The following is an 18,101-nucleotide window of genomic DNA, read 5'->3' on the forward strand; positions in this document are numbered from 1 at the left end:
GAAGTCTTTAAGAAGATGTTGGATAGCCATTTGTCTGAAATGGTATAGGGTTTCCTGCCTAGGCAGGGGGTTGGACTAGAAGACCTCCAAGGTCCCTTCCAACTTTGCTATTGTATAAGATAACAATTTTCTAATGATGGGACCTGGACCTGGAAGATGGGGATCTGATTTGATCAGATGGACAGATGAATATGGGACAACGTAGTGCAAAATATAACAGTCCACAGTCATTTAGAGATGTAAAGATGATAACTGATGAAGCCAACCAGCAACCAATGCAGCTTTTAAAATACTGGAATTACCCAAGTACTTTGGAATATAGCCATTGATGTCACGATGGTTATATTTTGTACTAACAATAGCTTCTGAATGCTTTTCAGAGGCAGCCCTATGTAAAGATCATTACAGTATCAGAAGTGGGGAGGTGGCTAAAGCCTGAGTAAGAAGCACAATTAAAGTAGCTGTGCAAAAGTTTTGCAAGCCACAACTGCTACCTGCTCATCATACAGGAGCTATAAGTCCAGGAGAACATCCAAACTGTCAATCTGAGGGAGATGGGTGGTTACGAAGTGTGGAATATAAATAAATAAAACTTACCTGAATGGGGAACACAACTTCATTCAAAGTCAAAAATTGTATTTCCTTGAAATTTTTAGGTCTATAAATCCCAAGTTACTCCTTCTTGGAAGGATTCAGTCAAAATCTGTTCCGCTCTATCCAAACCATGAGAGCAATTCAATGTACCTGGCAGGTGGACAAGATGTATAGCTGGGTATCGTCACTCTGATACCAGACCTCATGCTAATAGCAATAGCATTTAGACTTATATACCACTTTACGGTGCTTTACAGCCCTCTCTAAGCGATTTACAGAGTCAGCATATTGTCCCCAACAATCCGAGTCCTCATTTTACCCACCTTGGAAGGATGAGTCAACCTTGAGCTGGTGAGATTCAAACTGCCGAACTGCTGGTAGCCGGTAATCAGCAGAAGTAGCCTGCAGTACTGCATTCTAACCACTGCGCCACCACGGCTCTAATGGATAATTTCCCCCAACTGGTTTCATATAGATAGTAAAGAGGAATGGAGAGAGCAATGAGGTGCTGAACAAAATAGAGTCTTCTGGGCAGATCTTTCCTCCCTACCCCACGCCAACTGAGGGGTTGACTATCACTTTTAAGATCCTAAATAGCTTAGACCTCAGTTACCTGAGAAAATGTCTTTTTTGCATGTAACCTCATCCCTCATTAATCCATCTCCAGAATCAGAATCACCAGCTTCTCCAGTGGTGACTTGAGACTAGGCCTTGAGTTTGTGGAATACTCAGTGTGCAGATATTAGGTTTCTACAGACTTTTCTTTTCTGTTAGGCTTTCAATAATTTAATCATTTAAAATGTAAGCTATTTAATATGTTTTAATGTGAATGGCATTAACTTTAATACATTTAGTGCATTTAAAACTTTTAAACATAATCCATCTGGAACCATTTATGAAGAATGATATAGAATAATAATTATACGTATTTTCACAAATAATTCAAATAATGTTTTTCATCTGAAGCATGCCAATTTGTAAAAGTTAATACAGAGTACAAATAGAATAATGCAACTTAAAAATTAGATTGGATTGCCAAATGTTTTGTATTCTCCCTTGGTATCCAGGCATGAAGAGGATATCCAGCATTTTAAAGTGATGAAGGACACAAACAGCCATTATTTTCTATGGAGTGAAAAGTTTCAATCACTAAACAAACTTGTGGAGTATTACAAAAATGTTTCCATCTCCAAAAACAAACAGATTTTCCTGAGAGAAGAAACCAAGAAAGGATCACAAGTAAACCTTAGAGAGGTCAGTTTTTTATGATAGAGGAGAAGAAAAAAAATGTAATCCAGTAAAGTTTGTAAAACTTGTAAGCCAGCAAGGTGACTTTTGCCATGAAATTAGCCACCCCATCAACTTTTTCCTTAGTCGTTTCTAGTTGGTTCTTCCTCCTTTCATCATTTTTTTTATAGAAGCCTTAACACAGGGATCCCGAGGGGCATTAAATTAAATGACACTTGGACTATGGCATTCAGTTTTGGACACCACAATACAAAAAAGATGATGAGACTCTAGAAAGAATTCAGAGAAGAGCAACAAAGATGTTTAGGGGACTGGAGGCTGAAACATATGATGAGCAGTTCTGTCTAGTCTAAGAAAGAGAAAAACGAGGCCAGATATGATAGCAGTCTTCCAGTACTTGAGGAACTGCCACAGAGAAGAGGGGGCAGCCTATTCTCCAAGCACCTGAAGGTAGGACAAGAAGTAACAGATGGAAGTTTAAAAAGAGAAATCCAATCTAGAATTAAAGAGGAAATTTCCTGAGAATGAGAACAATTAATCAGTGGAAGGGCTTGCCTCCAGAAGCTGTGGATACTTCATCTTTGGAGGTTTTTAAGAAGAGATTGGGCAGCTATTTGTCCAGAACAGTATATGGTGTCCTGTTCAAGCAGGGGGTTGAACTAGAAAATCTCCATGATCTCTTCCAACTCTGGTATTCTGTATTCTTAGGTGAAGTAATGGATTGTAGGAGGTTTCAAAAATAATGTATAATGAAGTGAAAAATTAATACTAATTACAGGAACCATGTGGTTACAGCTATTTGAAAAAAAGGCAAATGCCCTGTCAGATGATTTTGTTAACCATATGAGTGAAACAAACAACAAATTCAGACTCCTTTTAGCAGCCAAATCCAGAAACATTCAATAGCAATAATAAGCAAAACAAAAATCACAAAATCCCAAAGGGAAAATGCTGTTTTATAGACATGGCTGTTTCATGTGTTGTTATGACCTCTTTAGTTATCCAGCATTTATTGGGACCTGGGACAACCTAGTAATAGAGATCTAAAGGAAACCCATACAGAGAGACTAATAGCTGCTGTGACTCCCACCAACCATATCAGGACATTTCCTCACAGGGTAGAAAACATCCCCATTCCAGTGAGGCCCAAAAGAAGGAAAACAGGCACCTAAGGAAAGCTCTTAAGACCTGTAGGTATTCAAATTGGGTCTTTATTAAATCACTGTGTGGATTCAACATAAAATGGCAGACAGAGCTGGTACTCAGACTCAAAAGAATAATCTGGTCATTCTTTACACAGCTGGTGTATCAGAGATGCTAAAACAGATATTTGGAAAACATCACATAGCTGTGTTTTTCAAGCCCAACAACACATTGAGACAGAGGCTTATCCACTCTAAAGAGCGGATACCAAAAAATAAGAGTAATGTTGCATATGCAGTCCAGAACACTGAGGAGTGTTCAGAGCTTTATATTGGCGAAACCAAGCAGCCTTTACACAAGAGGATGGTCCAGAACAGGAGAAGCAACATCACAGGATCAGAATCAAAACAGTACACCTTCATTTAGAAGAAAAAGGACACTCTTTTGAGGACAATAATATTCACATTTTGGACAGGGAAGATAGTTGGTTTCAGACACAATTGGAGAAATCTACTTATGCCAAAGTGGAAGATCTTTCCCTCGACACAGGTGGAGGCCTCAGACACAACCTGTCCCCCATTTTTTATGCTGCTCTTTCATCAGTTCCAGGAAGATTAAGAGATCTTCACAGGCTCACCAGGTTCACCACACTTAATGACCCACCTAGGGTAAAGAACCTAGGAGTTGGAACATTTACATCCCAATGACTCTTTGCCTATTCACCAAATGAGCCTAGCCATATTAGATGAAAAATGAAATCTCCCTGTAGGACATATGTAGAACCCTCAACCTTAAGCTCAGGTTTAAGAAGCTACTTAGATGAGCACTGAATTGTTTTGAACCAATAAGAAAAGAAGTCCAGTTGTCATGACTCAACTTCCAAACTTCCTACTTACTATTCTTTCCCTATAAGAAAAAGGGGCTTGACCATCCAAATTGCATTGCTGGCAATAAAGGAGAAAAATTAAACAATCCTGTAAGGCAAGCTCCTTGTCTTGTAATGTAAAGGCATGTAACTAGAAGTTTTAAGCCTTCCTTTCCCATATTGAGAGACAAATCAATTTCATAAGAGATTAACTAAACCAGAACCACATTATTGATAAACAATTCTTTTTAATTTTAAAAATAAAAAATCAAACTTTCATTGTTTAACAAGAATCAAGTTTAGTGAAATCAACTGTCAGTATAATGCACTATGTTGATCACAAGATGTCATTATTCTGGGTTTTTTTCTTTAATGATGATGATTCATCTCAGAGTCAGACAGATGTTTGACTAGATTTGGCATTTTTTCTAGGACCCAGGTTAGGCATTTGATGGTGTTAAAGTTATTGTCACAAGATGTAACCTGTTCCAAATAAGACTGCCTTTTGCAATTGACTGATGATGTTTTTGTCAATGCCAACAGTATTCAAGTGATGTCTAGATTTTTGGGGATTTTACTATTGACATTAACTTTGCTTTATTTTGCCACAGTTGTTTTACATCAATTTGGAAGTCTTTGTATTTTGTGATTTTCTCCAGTTCTTTCTCTTCTATTCTGCTATCACCAAGTATTGCCATGTCCACTATCTAGACTATTTCTCTTTCTTATCAACAATTGTTAAAACTATGGTGTTATTTTCTGTTTGAAGTCTAAAGTCCCAGAGCATCTTAGCTTCTTCATTTTATATTACTTTATCTATTTTGTAGTCCCAATAGTTCTTGCTTTCAAGCAAATGTTATTTGACATAAGACGAGTGGCAAATAAATTTGATAATAGTACTTAACACTAGCAATAGCACTTACACATATAGCATTTCAACAATGCTTTAAAGCCCTCTCTAAGTGGTTTATAGAGCCAGCGTATTGTCCACAGCCATCTGGGTCCCCATTTTACCCACCTCAGAAGAATGGAAGGCTGAGTCAACCTTGAGCTGCTGAGAATCGAACTGCCAAACTGCTTATAGCTGGCAGTCAGCAGAAGTATCCTGCAATAATGCATTCTAACCATTGTGCCACCATGGCTGTATAAATAGTAAATAAATATTTCTTGCAGATATTCCAACTGTTGCTATTTCATTATGCCACTGTTTGTAATCACGCTGTGTCATCTTGCAGACGAGGCTTCTTCAGCTTCTTTGAAGATGTGGTATTTGCTGTCTTTTGCTATCTACTCAGTTCTGGCTTTGTTCTTAAGGCTTGGTCTTGTGCAGCCAGAATTACACACACCCCTGTCTCTTTCTTCAACTTTCCTGCTCTTAGCCATTGCCAGGACTTGTTGCTATCTGCTTTACATGTGTGTTTTATTTGTGTATTCCCCCTGTAATACTTTGCGTTTATTATTTGTTCACAACAATGTGAAGTCACAGCTGCCAATTCTTTAGCTGATGTTGGCCGTCATCTGCACTGAATCCTTTCCAAGAACTTAGAATGTCATAATAATGTATCACTGTTGTATATGTGCAAATCCAAGCAGTGCAACTTTCTGCAATTGACAGATGAAAATTTTGAAAATGTGCACATTTTATAAGTGTCATCCAAGATTTTTTGGTGTGCAAATATGTCAATAACTGCTGGAATTGCCATGGCCAGTTTATACCATAATCTTTCAGCTTCAATTTTCAGCTCTTGAACAAATATTTTGTGATCTTCTCCAATTATTTGTTTTCCATTCTACTATCTCTTGGAATTGCTACATCAATTATCCATATTTTCATTTTTCCACTACAATTAAATCTGGTGTTATAAAAAAAAAGACATCCCACAATATTTTAACTACTCATTATCAATTACTTTTTCCACTGTGTTCCCATCAATAATTCATTACTGGCACATGATAATTTTTACAGATATTCCAGTGAAACATTCTGTCAACTGTGTTATGTAACTGTTTATAATCAGTTTGTGCAAACTTCTTGCACAAGCTAAGTTTAGGATCTGTTTCTTCTGCCTCTTTGCACACTCTACACTTTGAATCATTTTCCATTCTGACCTTGTTTGCATTGATACAATTAATTTGCTCTTGAGAAGCCAAAATCAAGATTTCAATTTCAGACCATCCATATAAAAGAAAGGTGAGGTTTGATTAGCATTTTTTGGTAGCCAAGATTTTTTTTTCAAAATCAATAAAAATGGGATCAGACCAATGACAAAGAAGGGTGGTAATGAATCACTCTGGAAGATGCCTCTCCTAGTGTTGATATTTTTTATTTTCAATAACTCTGACTTTTACTGCTTCATTATTTTTCCATAAACATTCTAATGTTTGTACAGATGCCAGTTTCCAAACATTTGATGATCCAATTATGTGTAATGAATCAAATACCATTTTATATCAATACCAAGCAAAAGCCAGTTAAACTGTTTTGGTTGTTTTTTTTCTTTTGTAATTCTCCAAAATTTTATTAATCAGAAGTTGATCATTTATACCTCTGCTTTTTCTTTTATGTTCTGCCTGAAGCATGTTATTTTATCCTAAATAATATTGGATGTTGTCTGTTGTTATCCCTATGAGTAATTTAAACATTGCAGGCAAGCATCTTATTGACCTATCATTTCCTGTTATGTCCCTTTTGCCAGGTCTTTTTGAATCTGATAAGTTTTGCCAGAAAAGTTATTAACCATTTGTTGATGTTTCCTTTATGCAAGACTTCTTTAAGCTATTTATCTATAATTGAATGTAAGCTACTCAGATATTTGGGCCAAAAGCAATGCAATCAGGGGTGAAATTCAGCAGGTTCTGACAGGTTCTGAAGAACCGGTAGCGGAAATTTTGAATAGTTTGGAGAACCGGCACATACCACCTCTGGCTGGCCCCAGAGTGGGGTGGGAATGGAGATCTTGCAGTATCCTTCCCCTGCCACACCCACTAAGCCACGCGCACAGAACCGGTAGTAAAAAAAATTGAATTTCACCACTGAAGGGAATTAATTATTTCCAGGAGATACCCAGTTTTTAATCATTTTCACTTGATTTTTAACAATTTCTGCTATTATTATTGATCTATTATTTATTGCCTTTGATGTGTTTATTATTGTTCAGTAATATTTGAGTCTGGCTTCTGCTGACCTAGGTGATGACTGATCCAGTATAAGATTCTTTTCTGTTTTCTTACCATATTAAATGGACTGATGGATACATTTAGACTGATTCTTCCATTAAGACTTGTCTGGCATGAATGAGTAGAGCATTCTAATAGAATACTCTACTGCCAACAAAGTCATCACAAGCTCCTCCCTTATTATCGTGTTAAAAAAGAAAATGCTAAGATCTTCTAGAACATATCTGATGTACCAGGCTGTTTTAAAGCACATAATTACAGCATAGAGATGTAAGAATAATGGACTTTTGCACATACCAATAACAATTTAAAATTTAAAGTACATTCAGCCTAAAATATTTACTGATTTCTTAGAAGACAGCCTGGATCCCAAAGCAACATTTTCTGCTTCTTTTCCTAAACCTCCCAAACTTTGGGGGGTAATTCCAACCAGAATGATCGAAGAGATGTTTGTATTTAAACATTTATTTGCAATCATAGATTTTAGCAAACATTGAGAAGTTGGACACACACAGAGAGAAAGATCTTTCCCAGCTCAGGCCTAGCAATATTTTTCTCCAATTATCTGAGATTCTGCTTTTAATTTTTAAAGAACATCACATGTTCTCTATTACAGTGAGATCCTGGGAGAATCTCCTAAATACAGGTAGTCCTCAACTTACAACCACAGTTGAGCCCCAAATTTATGTTGTAAAATGAGAAAATAGTTAAGTGAGTTTTGCCCCCTTTTACGACTTTTCTTGCCACATTTGTTAAGTGGATCGCTGCAGTTGTTAAATTAGAAGCATGATTGCTAATTGAATCTGGTTTTCCCATTGGCTTTGCTTGTGAGAAGTTCTCAAAAGAGGATCACATGACTGGGACACTGGAAGTGTCATATACTGTGTATCAGTCATTGACAAGCATCTGAATGTTAATCACATGGGCATGCTACAATGGTCATAAGTGTTAAAAATAATCATGTCACTTTTTTCAGTGCCATTGTAACTTTGAACAGTCACTAAACAAACTGTTGCAAGTCGAGGACTACCTGTAAATAGAAAGTCTCAGGATGTATATTTATTCAGACTTAGATAACTCTCTTGCATTTAGACTGGCAGGGCAGCTGCAGTATTATAACACAGGCTGGCTATTTAGGCCATGATTGAGGTTTTTAAAAAAGTATGTTATGAGGGCTTATATCAAATAGTATCAGATTCAATTCCATGAAATATTCTTTGATTTATGTTCAACTACTGTCAGACATGTTTGTCAGAAGTATAAACCAACTATTTATACCTGTGAACAGTTTGAAAGAAAGACTGGGGCTGGTTGTAGGACAGATGCAGGAGTACAATCTAGATTATTTCATTGTATTTGTATGTATTCTTTTCATACAGCAGAATGTCTTAAAATATCTACAGAACTAAGGTGTAAGAAAAACTAATTGCTCTAGCAGCCCTGTCAAACAAACAGCCCGTGGGCAGGATACGTCACATGCAGGCCATACCCACCCCGGTTCTGCAAAGCATGTGCAAAATAAACCAGTAGTAAAGCCAGGAGCAGCCCACCTCTGATACGAAGTATATTTCCACCTGGACAAAAAATAATTGTGGAACACATTTAGAGCAATCCATAAAGCAATCCATCTAAGTATACAAATAAGGATTTGAGGTTTGCAACAAAGGGATATTTTTCACTATACTGATACTTAAAACTTAAAAGGCAAAAGAAAATAGGTTATTTTGGAGAGATTCCAGACTATAATTTCAGCTCATGCTAGAAAGACTGGTTCCAGTCATGCAATGAAGCAAAAAAGTTTACCTGACACAACTTTTTGTTTGCTTTTAAAGAAAGTCCTAGGAGACAATCCAGTATAAATTGGAATGTATATTCTGAATTCTGCTTTAATGTTTTGTTCTCTTTCTTAGTACCTTTTTATTACAAAGAAAAGAAATTAATCAGTGTTTAGCTATAAAATCTCTGCAGTTTTGAATTATTTACCAGCATTATAAAAATCCCTTTGTTACTAATTAGCAATGAACGTATGTTCATATAAATGGGTGCCAACAGGTTTAAGCACCAAAGTGAAATCAGGCGTAAAACATGACTGAAAGTTTTATAAAGCTAAATAAATCCAAATCAACAAAAAGTTGGGATCTTCAATTCCATTATTTGCAGGATGGCATAAAGTGTAGAAATTTGTAGAGCCACTCTCTCAAAAAGTTCAGTTTTTAAGATTGACAGATATCTAAACATAAAGTGCATGAGCTTAGAAAAAAACAGCTTCTGGGATTTTGCTGGAAAGAGCATAATTTAAAAGAAAATAATGCAACCATTACTCAATGTATTTTGAGACATATGTTTCCCTTTCAAATGGACATAGCAGCAAGTTGCTACATGAAATAATAAGTAGTTCCTTTTTAATTAAAAACATTCATAAATATACAGTATGTGTGCTATGAATACTCTAAAAACAAATATTTGATTTAAAGATAGAATAGTTATGCTACTCTGTAAGCAGATACTTTTTTGTAATATATTCAGTTCAATTGGAACTGAAGATTTTTGTTGCTGCTTTGGTAAACCTCACTGCTTGCTGTCAATTTCAGATGATAGTAAGGTAGGATTACCATATTTGAGTTGCAAAACTCCAGATGACCTCTAGATGGAAACAAAGATAAACAACCTTTCTGTTGCCAAAATTAATGGTCATTTCAATTCTTGCAACCCAGATAAGGAAATTTTAACACATGGATTCACAGTATTTCACAATGCAGCTGTCAAGTGTCAGAAATCAGGAATCCAGGCAGTTCAAATGAATATATAAGTTTATTGCAAGTTTATGCTCTCTACAAGAATCTGAACTACTAACAGTAAAAGCAAATTGGGGGTAGATAAGAGTCAACAGAATTCAAGGTGGGCTGGACTTAGATCTCTTGTGGGTGCGAAAGGACGCAAGACTGATGACACATTTGACCTCTTCTTCTTCCATGGGCTCAGCCTGGTCATTTCCTAAAATAGCTTTCCAAATTATTTGTATGGCAGACTTCAAATGACTTGAGTATATTCTGTGTGATTGTTATATGTAATATGAATAAAGATTCTAGTCAATTAGTATTTAAGTAACTTTTCATCCTTATGTAAAGCAGATGTTTAAAAAATGATCCCTCTGTGTCTGTGTGTGATCCTTGCAAATTAAAGTATTATATATAAATATTATATAAATATATTTATTATATTTATTAAAAGTGGCATAAGCTAGTAATTTGAGCACAAAGAAGAATCCAGGAAGGTGTTTTTTAGGAAAGTATAAACAACAATGTTCTTAAATGAAACAAGAAAGCTACCAATAGTTAAAAAAACAATTCTTCAAGCAATAAGGTAGGACAAGAAATGGGGTAGAAGAATAATATAAAGAAAGGGAAAAGATCAGCAGGTAAAGTAATAAAAGAGAAATCCTTTATGATTTTTCAAATGCTATCTTCCAAGACAGAGATAAATTCAATTGCAAGTACTGCCATCCAATATTTGCTATAAATATTGAATTTTCTTCAAAGAAACTTATTCATCTTCAGCTTTTCTTCGTACTCTGAAGCCAAATTTTCCCATGATTTCCAGATGCCTTTTCATTTCCAGCCTTAGCATTCTATTTGCCAGGAATTAGTGTGACTATTTAAATGCTTGTGGACAAGGTTCGCATGTCATCACAGAATTAATTTCTATTCCCTTAGCATGTGTAGTTAGAGTATAGGCGTGGATCACTATCATTTTGATTTTCTTGCCTTTGACTCAGACTGAGGTCTTGATATCATTTTTTATTGTAACCTAAACAAATATCAATAATAATGACAGCTATTCCAGTGCCACTCTCATCTTTCTTGTTTGCAATGGATATATTGTTCATCTGATGAGAAGTGACCCATTCCAGTCCATTTCAATTGACTGATTCCCAGAAAGTCAATGTTCAATCTTGACATTTTTACTTGGACACCATCAAGTTGCCTTGATTCATGGTTCTGACATTCCATGTAAAGAATATATAAAGTCAGAGTGTACGTATTTTTGCAGCCCTGAATTTTTTCCTTGGGGAAAGTAACATGCTACAAAGGAGAATCCAATTCTCAAATATAATCTTTTATTTCCAAGAATGTTTCTGGACCCCAAAAATGTCTTAGAAAGTAAAAAAAAAAAAAAGTAATGAAGAACTGCAGCTCAGATTTTTGTTTGGAAGGAAAAGCACAGAAAACCTCTTGAAATGCTAGAAATAGCATGGCTTATCAATGGTTTGCTTACTGATAAATGGGACTAGTCACATTAATAAAGCTTTCTTAAAAGCTTTTCTAGTCCACAAAGTTTAGTTCACAAACCAGTTTCTAAACATGACCTTACTCTTCGTTGCTTCTTGTTGAATCATAGATTCATGTGTTTGGTGACTGTGGGAAAACATACCAAAAAGTCTAATTTGAAAACAAGGGCATCATTTATGGGAAGGACTACTTATGAATAAATATGCAGTGTAACAGGGAAAATTTGTTTCTTTCCAGGAAGCATGTGATAAGAACCAATATAAAAAGGGGTTGGAAGCACTCCATCCATCAATAAAAGATGCAAAATCATCAGAGCACAATAAATATGAGGATCCTTTTGCATCTTGGCATCATAAGCAGGTAATACAATAATCAGTGATAGGCAGAAAATAGATTTAGTTCTATGTGATATATCAAGAAGGATTTGTTTCTCAGAATTTTTAACAATAATAACAATAAAAATGATTACCTATCACGAACCTATCTTCGGGAGATGGATGCTTCAATCAGTTTTTAGTTTTCATTTGGGATTCGGCATCGGTTATCTTTACTGTTGTAGAGCCAGGATAGAGGTAATGCATCCATCCTGATGTTTTTTAATCTTTCAGCAGTTTTTGACACCACTGACCACCGTATCCTTATGAACCATCTGCAGGGAGGGATTATTCTCATCTTTCATGGTTTCCTCCATTCAGTGTTAGCAAGCAAGAAAAGGTTGTCCCCTAGACCCTATGATGTGAGGTGACTTTAATATGGTCCATTCTAGTTTAATGTGTGCAGGAAGCCATTAAAAGAGGGGTCTGACGTTCAGTATCATCATCAGTATGTTGATGATACCCAGTTACATCTTTTTACTTTAGACTGGACAAATGAGTACTTGGAAACTACACAGGCCTGGTTGGGGAAGAACTGAATTTGATTCAATGTTACAAAGCCTGAATAGCTGTGGATATTAGGGACTCTGTATCCAGGACTTTCCATCTATACTCTTGGATGGAGAAGCACTTCCCTGCTCAAGAATGATGCACAATTATGAGGGTCTTTTTGGAATTACTGTTCAAAAAGAAGTGGCAGCTATGGCCAAGGGAGACTTCCGTCAGCTCCATCTTCTGGATCAGGAGGCCCTTGAGACACTCAGTCATGCCCTAATCACCTGAAGGGTGATGCAAGGGTGACTCACTAATGCAATGTATTTTACATGAAAACCATTCAGAATCTTCAGATGATCCAGAACATTAACATTTGAGTGGTGATGGGTATGCTTCAATATGATTATATGACACTTCTGTTCTGCAAGCTGTGCTGGTAGCTGGTCTGTTTGGCTCCCATTCTGTTGCTGTCCCATAAAAGCCTTGCAGTTCTTGTTATCTCCCAGGCCTTGCTGTGAAATAGATGGGGCCACTTGAGTGTCTTTGCTGTTTTTGTTTTCTGTTTATATTGTACCAAGACACCCTCTTAATACGTGACCATGAAAATTTGAATTCCATCTTGGATCATATTCATAGTGGTAATGTTATATTTTTTTGCTTCATAGAATAGACATGGCAGAAGCTTGGATATTCAAGATCGACCTAGGGCCCCAAAGGATTGTAAAGAGCCAAGTGCAACATCTATTTCCCGGAGACACACTGATCCAGCACAACAAGTACAGGTAAGTACAAGTACACTCATCTTTTTTTCAGAGAGAGAATTTAATTTGACAGGTAATATAGCTAAACTTTTATTTTTTTTAAAAATAGATCAATTTATTTTTTTCTATGTATTTCACTGGAAGAGAAAAATAACATTAAGCAAAATGGAAAGCTTAGGGGAAGCTCTCAGGAACTTCCAATATGGCTAAGAAAGAACAATACTTAATGTGATGGGAGCTATTTAATAATTTCAATATTGAAGTAATGTAAATAATTGGTGGGTATGCATTTTAATTATATTATTTTATTCATTTTAAGTGTAAATAAAGTCAATCATAGTTGCTGTCTTGATCCCACACACTATTTTTTGGTGCAACAAAGCATAGCTCTTAAATATCAAGTACAGCCTTCAACCCAGAAATAGCTGGGTATGTGTATGAATTTTTGGTTTATAATGTAATATGCAGTGGTGGGATCCTCCCAGTTTAACAACTGGTTCGGTGATCACGCAATTTGCAAATCAAAGAAATCTTCACTTCTGGGTTTCTTTGGAAGAGTAACACAGCTGATTCACGCGGCAGAGCAGCCTGTCACGCAAATCAGCTGAAAAGATAAAGGTAGGGAAATAGTGTGGGCAGGCGGGGGGCCCATCTGATTCTCGGGATGAACTGGTTCACTCCCAGCTGATCACTGGAGCTACTGGTTCACCTGAACCAGTCTGAACTGGTGGAATACCACCCCTGGTAATATGGTACCTATGAAGACCAATAAACTTAGAGATAATTCTGTGGTTTCTGTCAATTAACTTTGTTAATTAGAACAAGTGTTCACATAGAGGTAGCCCTTGACTTTCAACAGTTTCTGTAATGGCCATTTGAAGTTACAATGGCACTGAAAAAGTGACTTATGACCATTTTTCACGCTTATGTCTGTTGCAGCATCCCCATGGTCATGTAATTAAAATTCGGACGCTTGGCAACTGGTTTATATTTATGATAGTTGCAGTCCTCCAGGGTTATGTGATCACCTTTTGTGATCTTTTGACAAGTAAAGCCAATGGAGAAGCAAGATTCACTTAAAAACCATGTTACTAACTTAACAACTGCAGTGATTCACTTAACTGTGGCGAGAAAGATTGCAAAATGGGGCAAAACTCACTTAACAAATGTTTCAATTAGCAACAGAAGTTGAGGACTTCCTATAGTCATAAGCAGCCTGATAACAAATCTATCAGTTACTCTCCTTCCCCATCCAAAAATGACGGAAAACATCATTCTGGCAGCCATGACAGTCTGATTGAAGCTGTGCCTATTTTTTATGTGTGCAGTGATTTCTTTTCCCACAATCTGTGGATCCCTCTGCTGGAATTCTTTGGTAAAGTCTTCTTAGTTTTTATTTTTACAACAAATCTACATATCAGTACATTTTGTATCCTTAAGTGCCAGTCCACCTTGCTAGGAGAAGCTCTGCAACAGACATACTAGTAAAATGCCAATGGGTTATAATCTTTAGAAGGATCAGAGTGTGGGTATGGATAGGTGTAAAGCCAGACACATAGAAAGCTAAGAAATTAAACACAGTACTATTTATTATTATGACAACCTAGTGTAAAATGTAATTACAATTATTCTAGTGACTAAATGTTTATGTATATAATAACCAAGCGTCTGTATTCTTCCATTAAAGCTATACTAATAGATATAAATTATAGGTACCTCTGCTCTGATACTATTTTTTCTGAACTGCTATTTTTTTCTTTCTCTTCACTTGTTTAACGATAGAATGGCCCAATATATTCTTTTTCTTGCCTAGGCTGACAGTTACTATACTACAATCTATTTTTTTTCTCCTTAACCCACTCTTTCCCAGCATCAGAACTATACTGTCTCATTCCATCTCCATTTATCTGCTCTGGATTTTTCTATACTTTTTCCTTCAAAATCTACATTCTGGTGTACAGGTAATTCTAAAGAGTTTAGACTTTTTTCTTTTTCTGTAACTGCCTGTGTTCTCAAAATTAGAAGGTGTCTTGGCATGGTCATCAGAAATTAAAGAAATTAGAGATATGGGACACAAAACATGCAACTGGGTATGAAACAGGGGTGGGTTCCTGCCAGTTTTAACCTCTTCTATAGAAGAGGTTCCACAAATCTACCGTGCTGTTCCAGCTCCCTCCCCCCGCCCATCCGCACCACGCTTACCCTGCCCTCCACTCATTGATTGGCTGGCTCACCAACCGCCCCGCCTGCCTCTAAGAGTCCTATCTAAACCTTAAAGTCTTAAAGATGGCAAGTTTGAACATCCCTGGGTTTTTTATTCTAAAGAGTTAGGGGTGCATGGGTCTTGTAACTTGACAGCTTTAAGACTTGTGTGCTTCAAATGCCAGAGTTTCTGAGCCAACATTTTGGTTGCTAAGCAAGAGCGTTGTTAAGTGAGTTTCACCACATTTTACAAGTTGGCCACGCCCACCCAGTCACATGACTGCCAATCCACTTCCACTAAGTCACATGGCTGGCAAGCCACTCCCACCTGGTCACATGGCTGGCAAGCCACTCCCACAAAGCCGGCCACACGTACAGAAGAGGTTCTAAAAAAATTTGAAACCTACCACTGGTATGAAAATAATCTGAGGTCCATGGGTTTTTTTAAGGAAAAACATTGAGGGGGTGGAGAAATGAACAATTTATGAGGTGGATAAGGTACAACATCTCTACATTACAAGAAGTTAGGTCATTATGATTTGGTGATAGCAAATTTCACTATAATCTCCAAGATTGTATTTGTGGCTAATGCATTTCTTTCTCTTTATTGCTAGAGGCCAAAATGGGTTCGGGCCTTGTATGATTTTGAGGCGGCAGAGGGCGATGAGCTAGGATTCTGCACTGGAGACATCATAGAAGTCGTCGACAGCTCTGATGAACATTGGTGGAAAGGCTGTTTACATGGAACACTTGGTCTCTTTCCTGCCAACTATGTGCAACCAATGAACTAATAAACTGTCTTTGTTTCTCATGGGGGTTTAATAGGAATGTGCCATTGTATAAATAGAAGATACTCTTAAAATATCTGGTTACTGTTCATAGCTCCTTAATCTTAACCACTATTAATTATTATTTAAACACACCATCTCCTTTGAGCTAACATTTCAGGAAACTAGCTATGGGTAGGTTTGATTCATTTGAAACATTATAGCAGAAAAGTCCTTTTTGGACCACTGTCTCAACTCTTAAATTCATTCAGTACTTTTACAATTTTACAAAGTAGATATAGGTAGTCCTCAACTTGCAACCATAACTGAGCCCAACATTTCTATTGCTAACAAGACAGTTGCTAAGTGGGTTTTGACCCCATTTTATGATCTTTCTTGCCACAGTCATTCAGTGAATCACTACAGTCGTTAAGTTAATAACATGGTTGCTAAATAAATCTGGTTTCTCCACTGACTTTGCTTGCCCGAAAATCCCAAAAGGTGATCACATAACCTGGCACCATCATAAATATGAACCAGTTGCCAAGTGCCTGGATTTTGGTCACGTGTCTGCGGGGATACTGCAATGGTCATAAATGTGGAAAACAATCATGTCCCTTTTTTCAGTGCCTATGAAACTTCAAACAGTCACTAAATGAACTGTTGTAAATCAAAAACTACCTATATTTCATTGTACAAATGTACATGCAGAACTTTAATTTTTTTTAAAGGGGGGGGGGATCCAAGAAAATTATTAAATAGTATTCAATTTGTTGATCTGTACACCTATCATTTGCATTCAGTTTTCTGAAGAAATTTGATTCAGCCCAGTTGAGAAAAATACAGTGCTCTTTCTATCTTGGTTTGAGTTGTCTTTCCATACGATGATTCCCTACTTTTTGTAAGATTTAGTAAGACAGCTTGCAAAATCGCTCTGATTGTTCTTCCTAATATTGTAAAGTCTACATGCTTATTTCATGGAACAAATGCCTGAGAATATTAACATTGTGCCATGGAATTGGAAAAAATGTTTCATTTTAGAGTAAATTTCTACTTCCTGATACACGGAAAAAACAAGCAACCAGTTGAACAATTTGAATTGTCGCCATTATGCTAATAATGTCTCTTTCTTAACATCACATAACTCCATAGCTGATTCACAGGGAAATCCACAAAGTAAACATGTCTCAGCTTTGTATCTGATAGTAATAACTTCCTTCAAAGAATATTGGAAATTCAATTACAATAAATATACTATTAACCTAAGATTCGTCCTGTCTCCTCCTAAGTGAAATCAAGCACATATGATAAAAAAAATATTTATTAGTGATATTTACATAAGCTGTTCATGTCAAAAAAAAAAATCATCGTACACTTATTAATTTGTTATAACACCTGAATAAGTTCTCCTAGGCTGCTAAGAGATGCTTCAATGGACGGTGTTTAAAGAAAGAAGTACTTTAATATAAAAGCAGTATACAATAAAAATAAATAATATTTTTAGCAATCTAAATTCCCAAAATATACTGTCTTTGTTCACATTAGTCTTGATTGGGTATGATAGCAATAGCAATAGCACTTAGACTTTACAGTGCTTTACAGCCCTCTCTAATCGGTTTACAGCATATTGGCCCCCAACAATCTGGGTCCTCATTTTACCCACCTCAGAAGGATGAAAGGCTGAGTCAATCTTGAACCTGGTGAAATTTGAACTGCCAAATTGCAGGCAGCCAGCAGGCAGTAGAAGTAGCCTGCAGTACTGCACTCTAACTACTGTGCCACTGTGGCTCTTAATGATGAATTTAAATGGGTAGCATGATAGGGCTACATATTCTAATTGCATCACCTATGTTTTCTTAGCCTACTTAGATAGAGTAGGCCATAATTCATACTAGTTAAGGTTTCTTCCTATCTTCCTTGTCTCTTGTACTCACAAGCATTAGAACAGGCCCTGGATTCTGTTCTTCCAGTACAAATACCAATATGTTTTGTTGTTTTTATAAAACCCTTTGTATGCAAGGAAATATATTTACCACTGCTGTAGCAAAATCTGGGTGGAACATTTTCTCGTATTATTGAAACCTTCCACTTTCTCAAAAAAAACTTGGAGTAAACTTTGCAACTCAACTTTACAAAAGCATTACTTTACTGTAATTCTGATGACTGGTTTAACTGACTTTAAAAAT

General features: G+C 36.5%; 1 protein-coding gene across 2 annotated transcripts in view; it reads left to right on the forward strand.

The window, feature by feature from the left end:
* The window catches only part of GRAP2 (GRB2 related adaptor protein 2), a 65,905-nt gene extending 49,631 nt beyond the window's left edge, over positions 1-16,274 (forward strand). For both annotated transcript variants that reach the window (XM_032221535.1, XM_032221534.1), the window contains exons 5-8: positions 1,662-1,848; positions 11,554-11,676; positions 12,851-12,967; positions 15,763-16,274. In XM_032221535.1, the coding sequence (XP_032077426.1) occupies positions 1,662-1,848; positions 11,554-11,676; positions 12,851-12,967; positions 15,763-15,939 (604 nt within the window). In that variant the 3' untranslated portion in view covers positions 15,940-16,274. The remainder of the gene's footprint in view (positions 1-1,661; positions 1,849-11,553; positions 11,677-12,850; positions 12,968-15,762) is intronic.
* Positions 16,275-18,101: the final 1,827 nt, after the last annotated feature.

This window comes from Thamnophis elegans, chromosome 7, assembly GCF_009769535.1.
Source record: "Thamnophis elegans isolate rThaEle1 chromosome 7, rThaEle1.pri, whole genome shotgun sequence".
Classification (NCBI taxonomy): domain Eukaryota; kingdom Metazoa; phylum Chordata; class Lepidosauria; order Squamata; family Colubridae; genus Thamnophis; species Thamnophis elegans.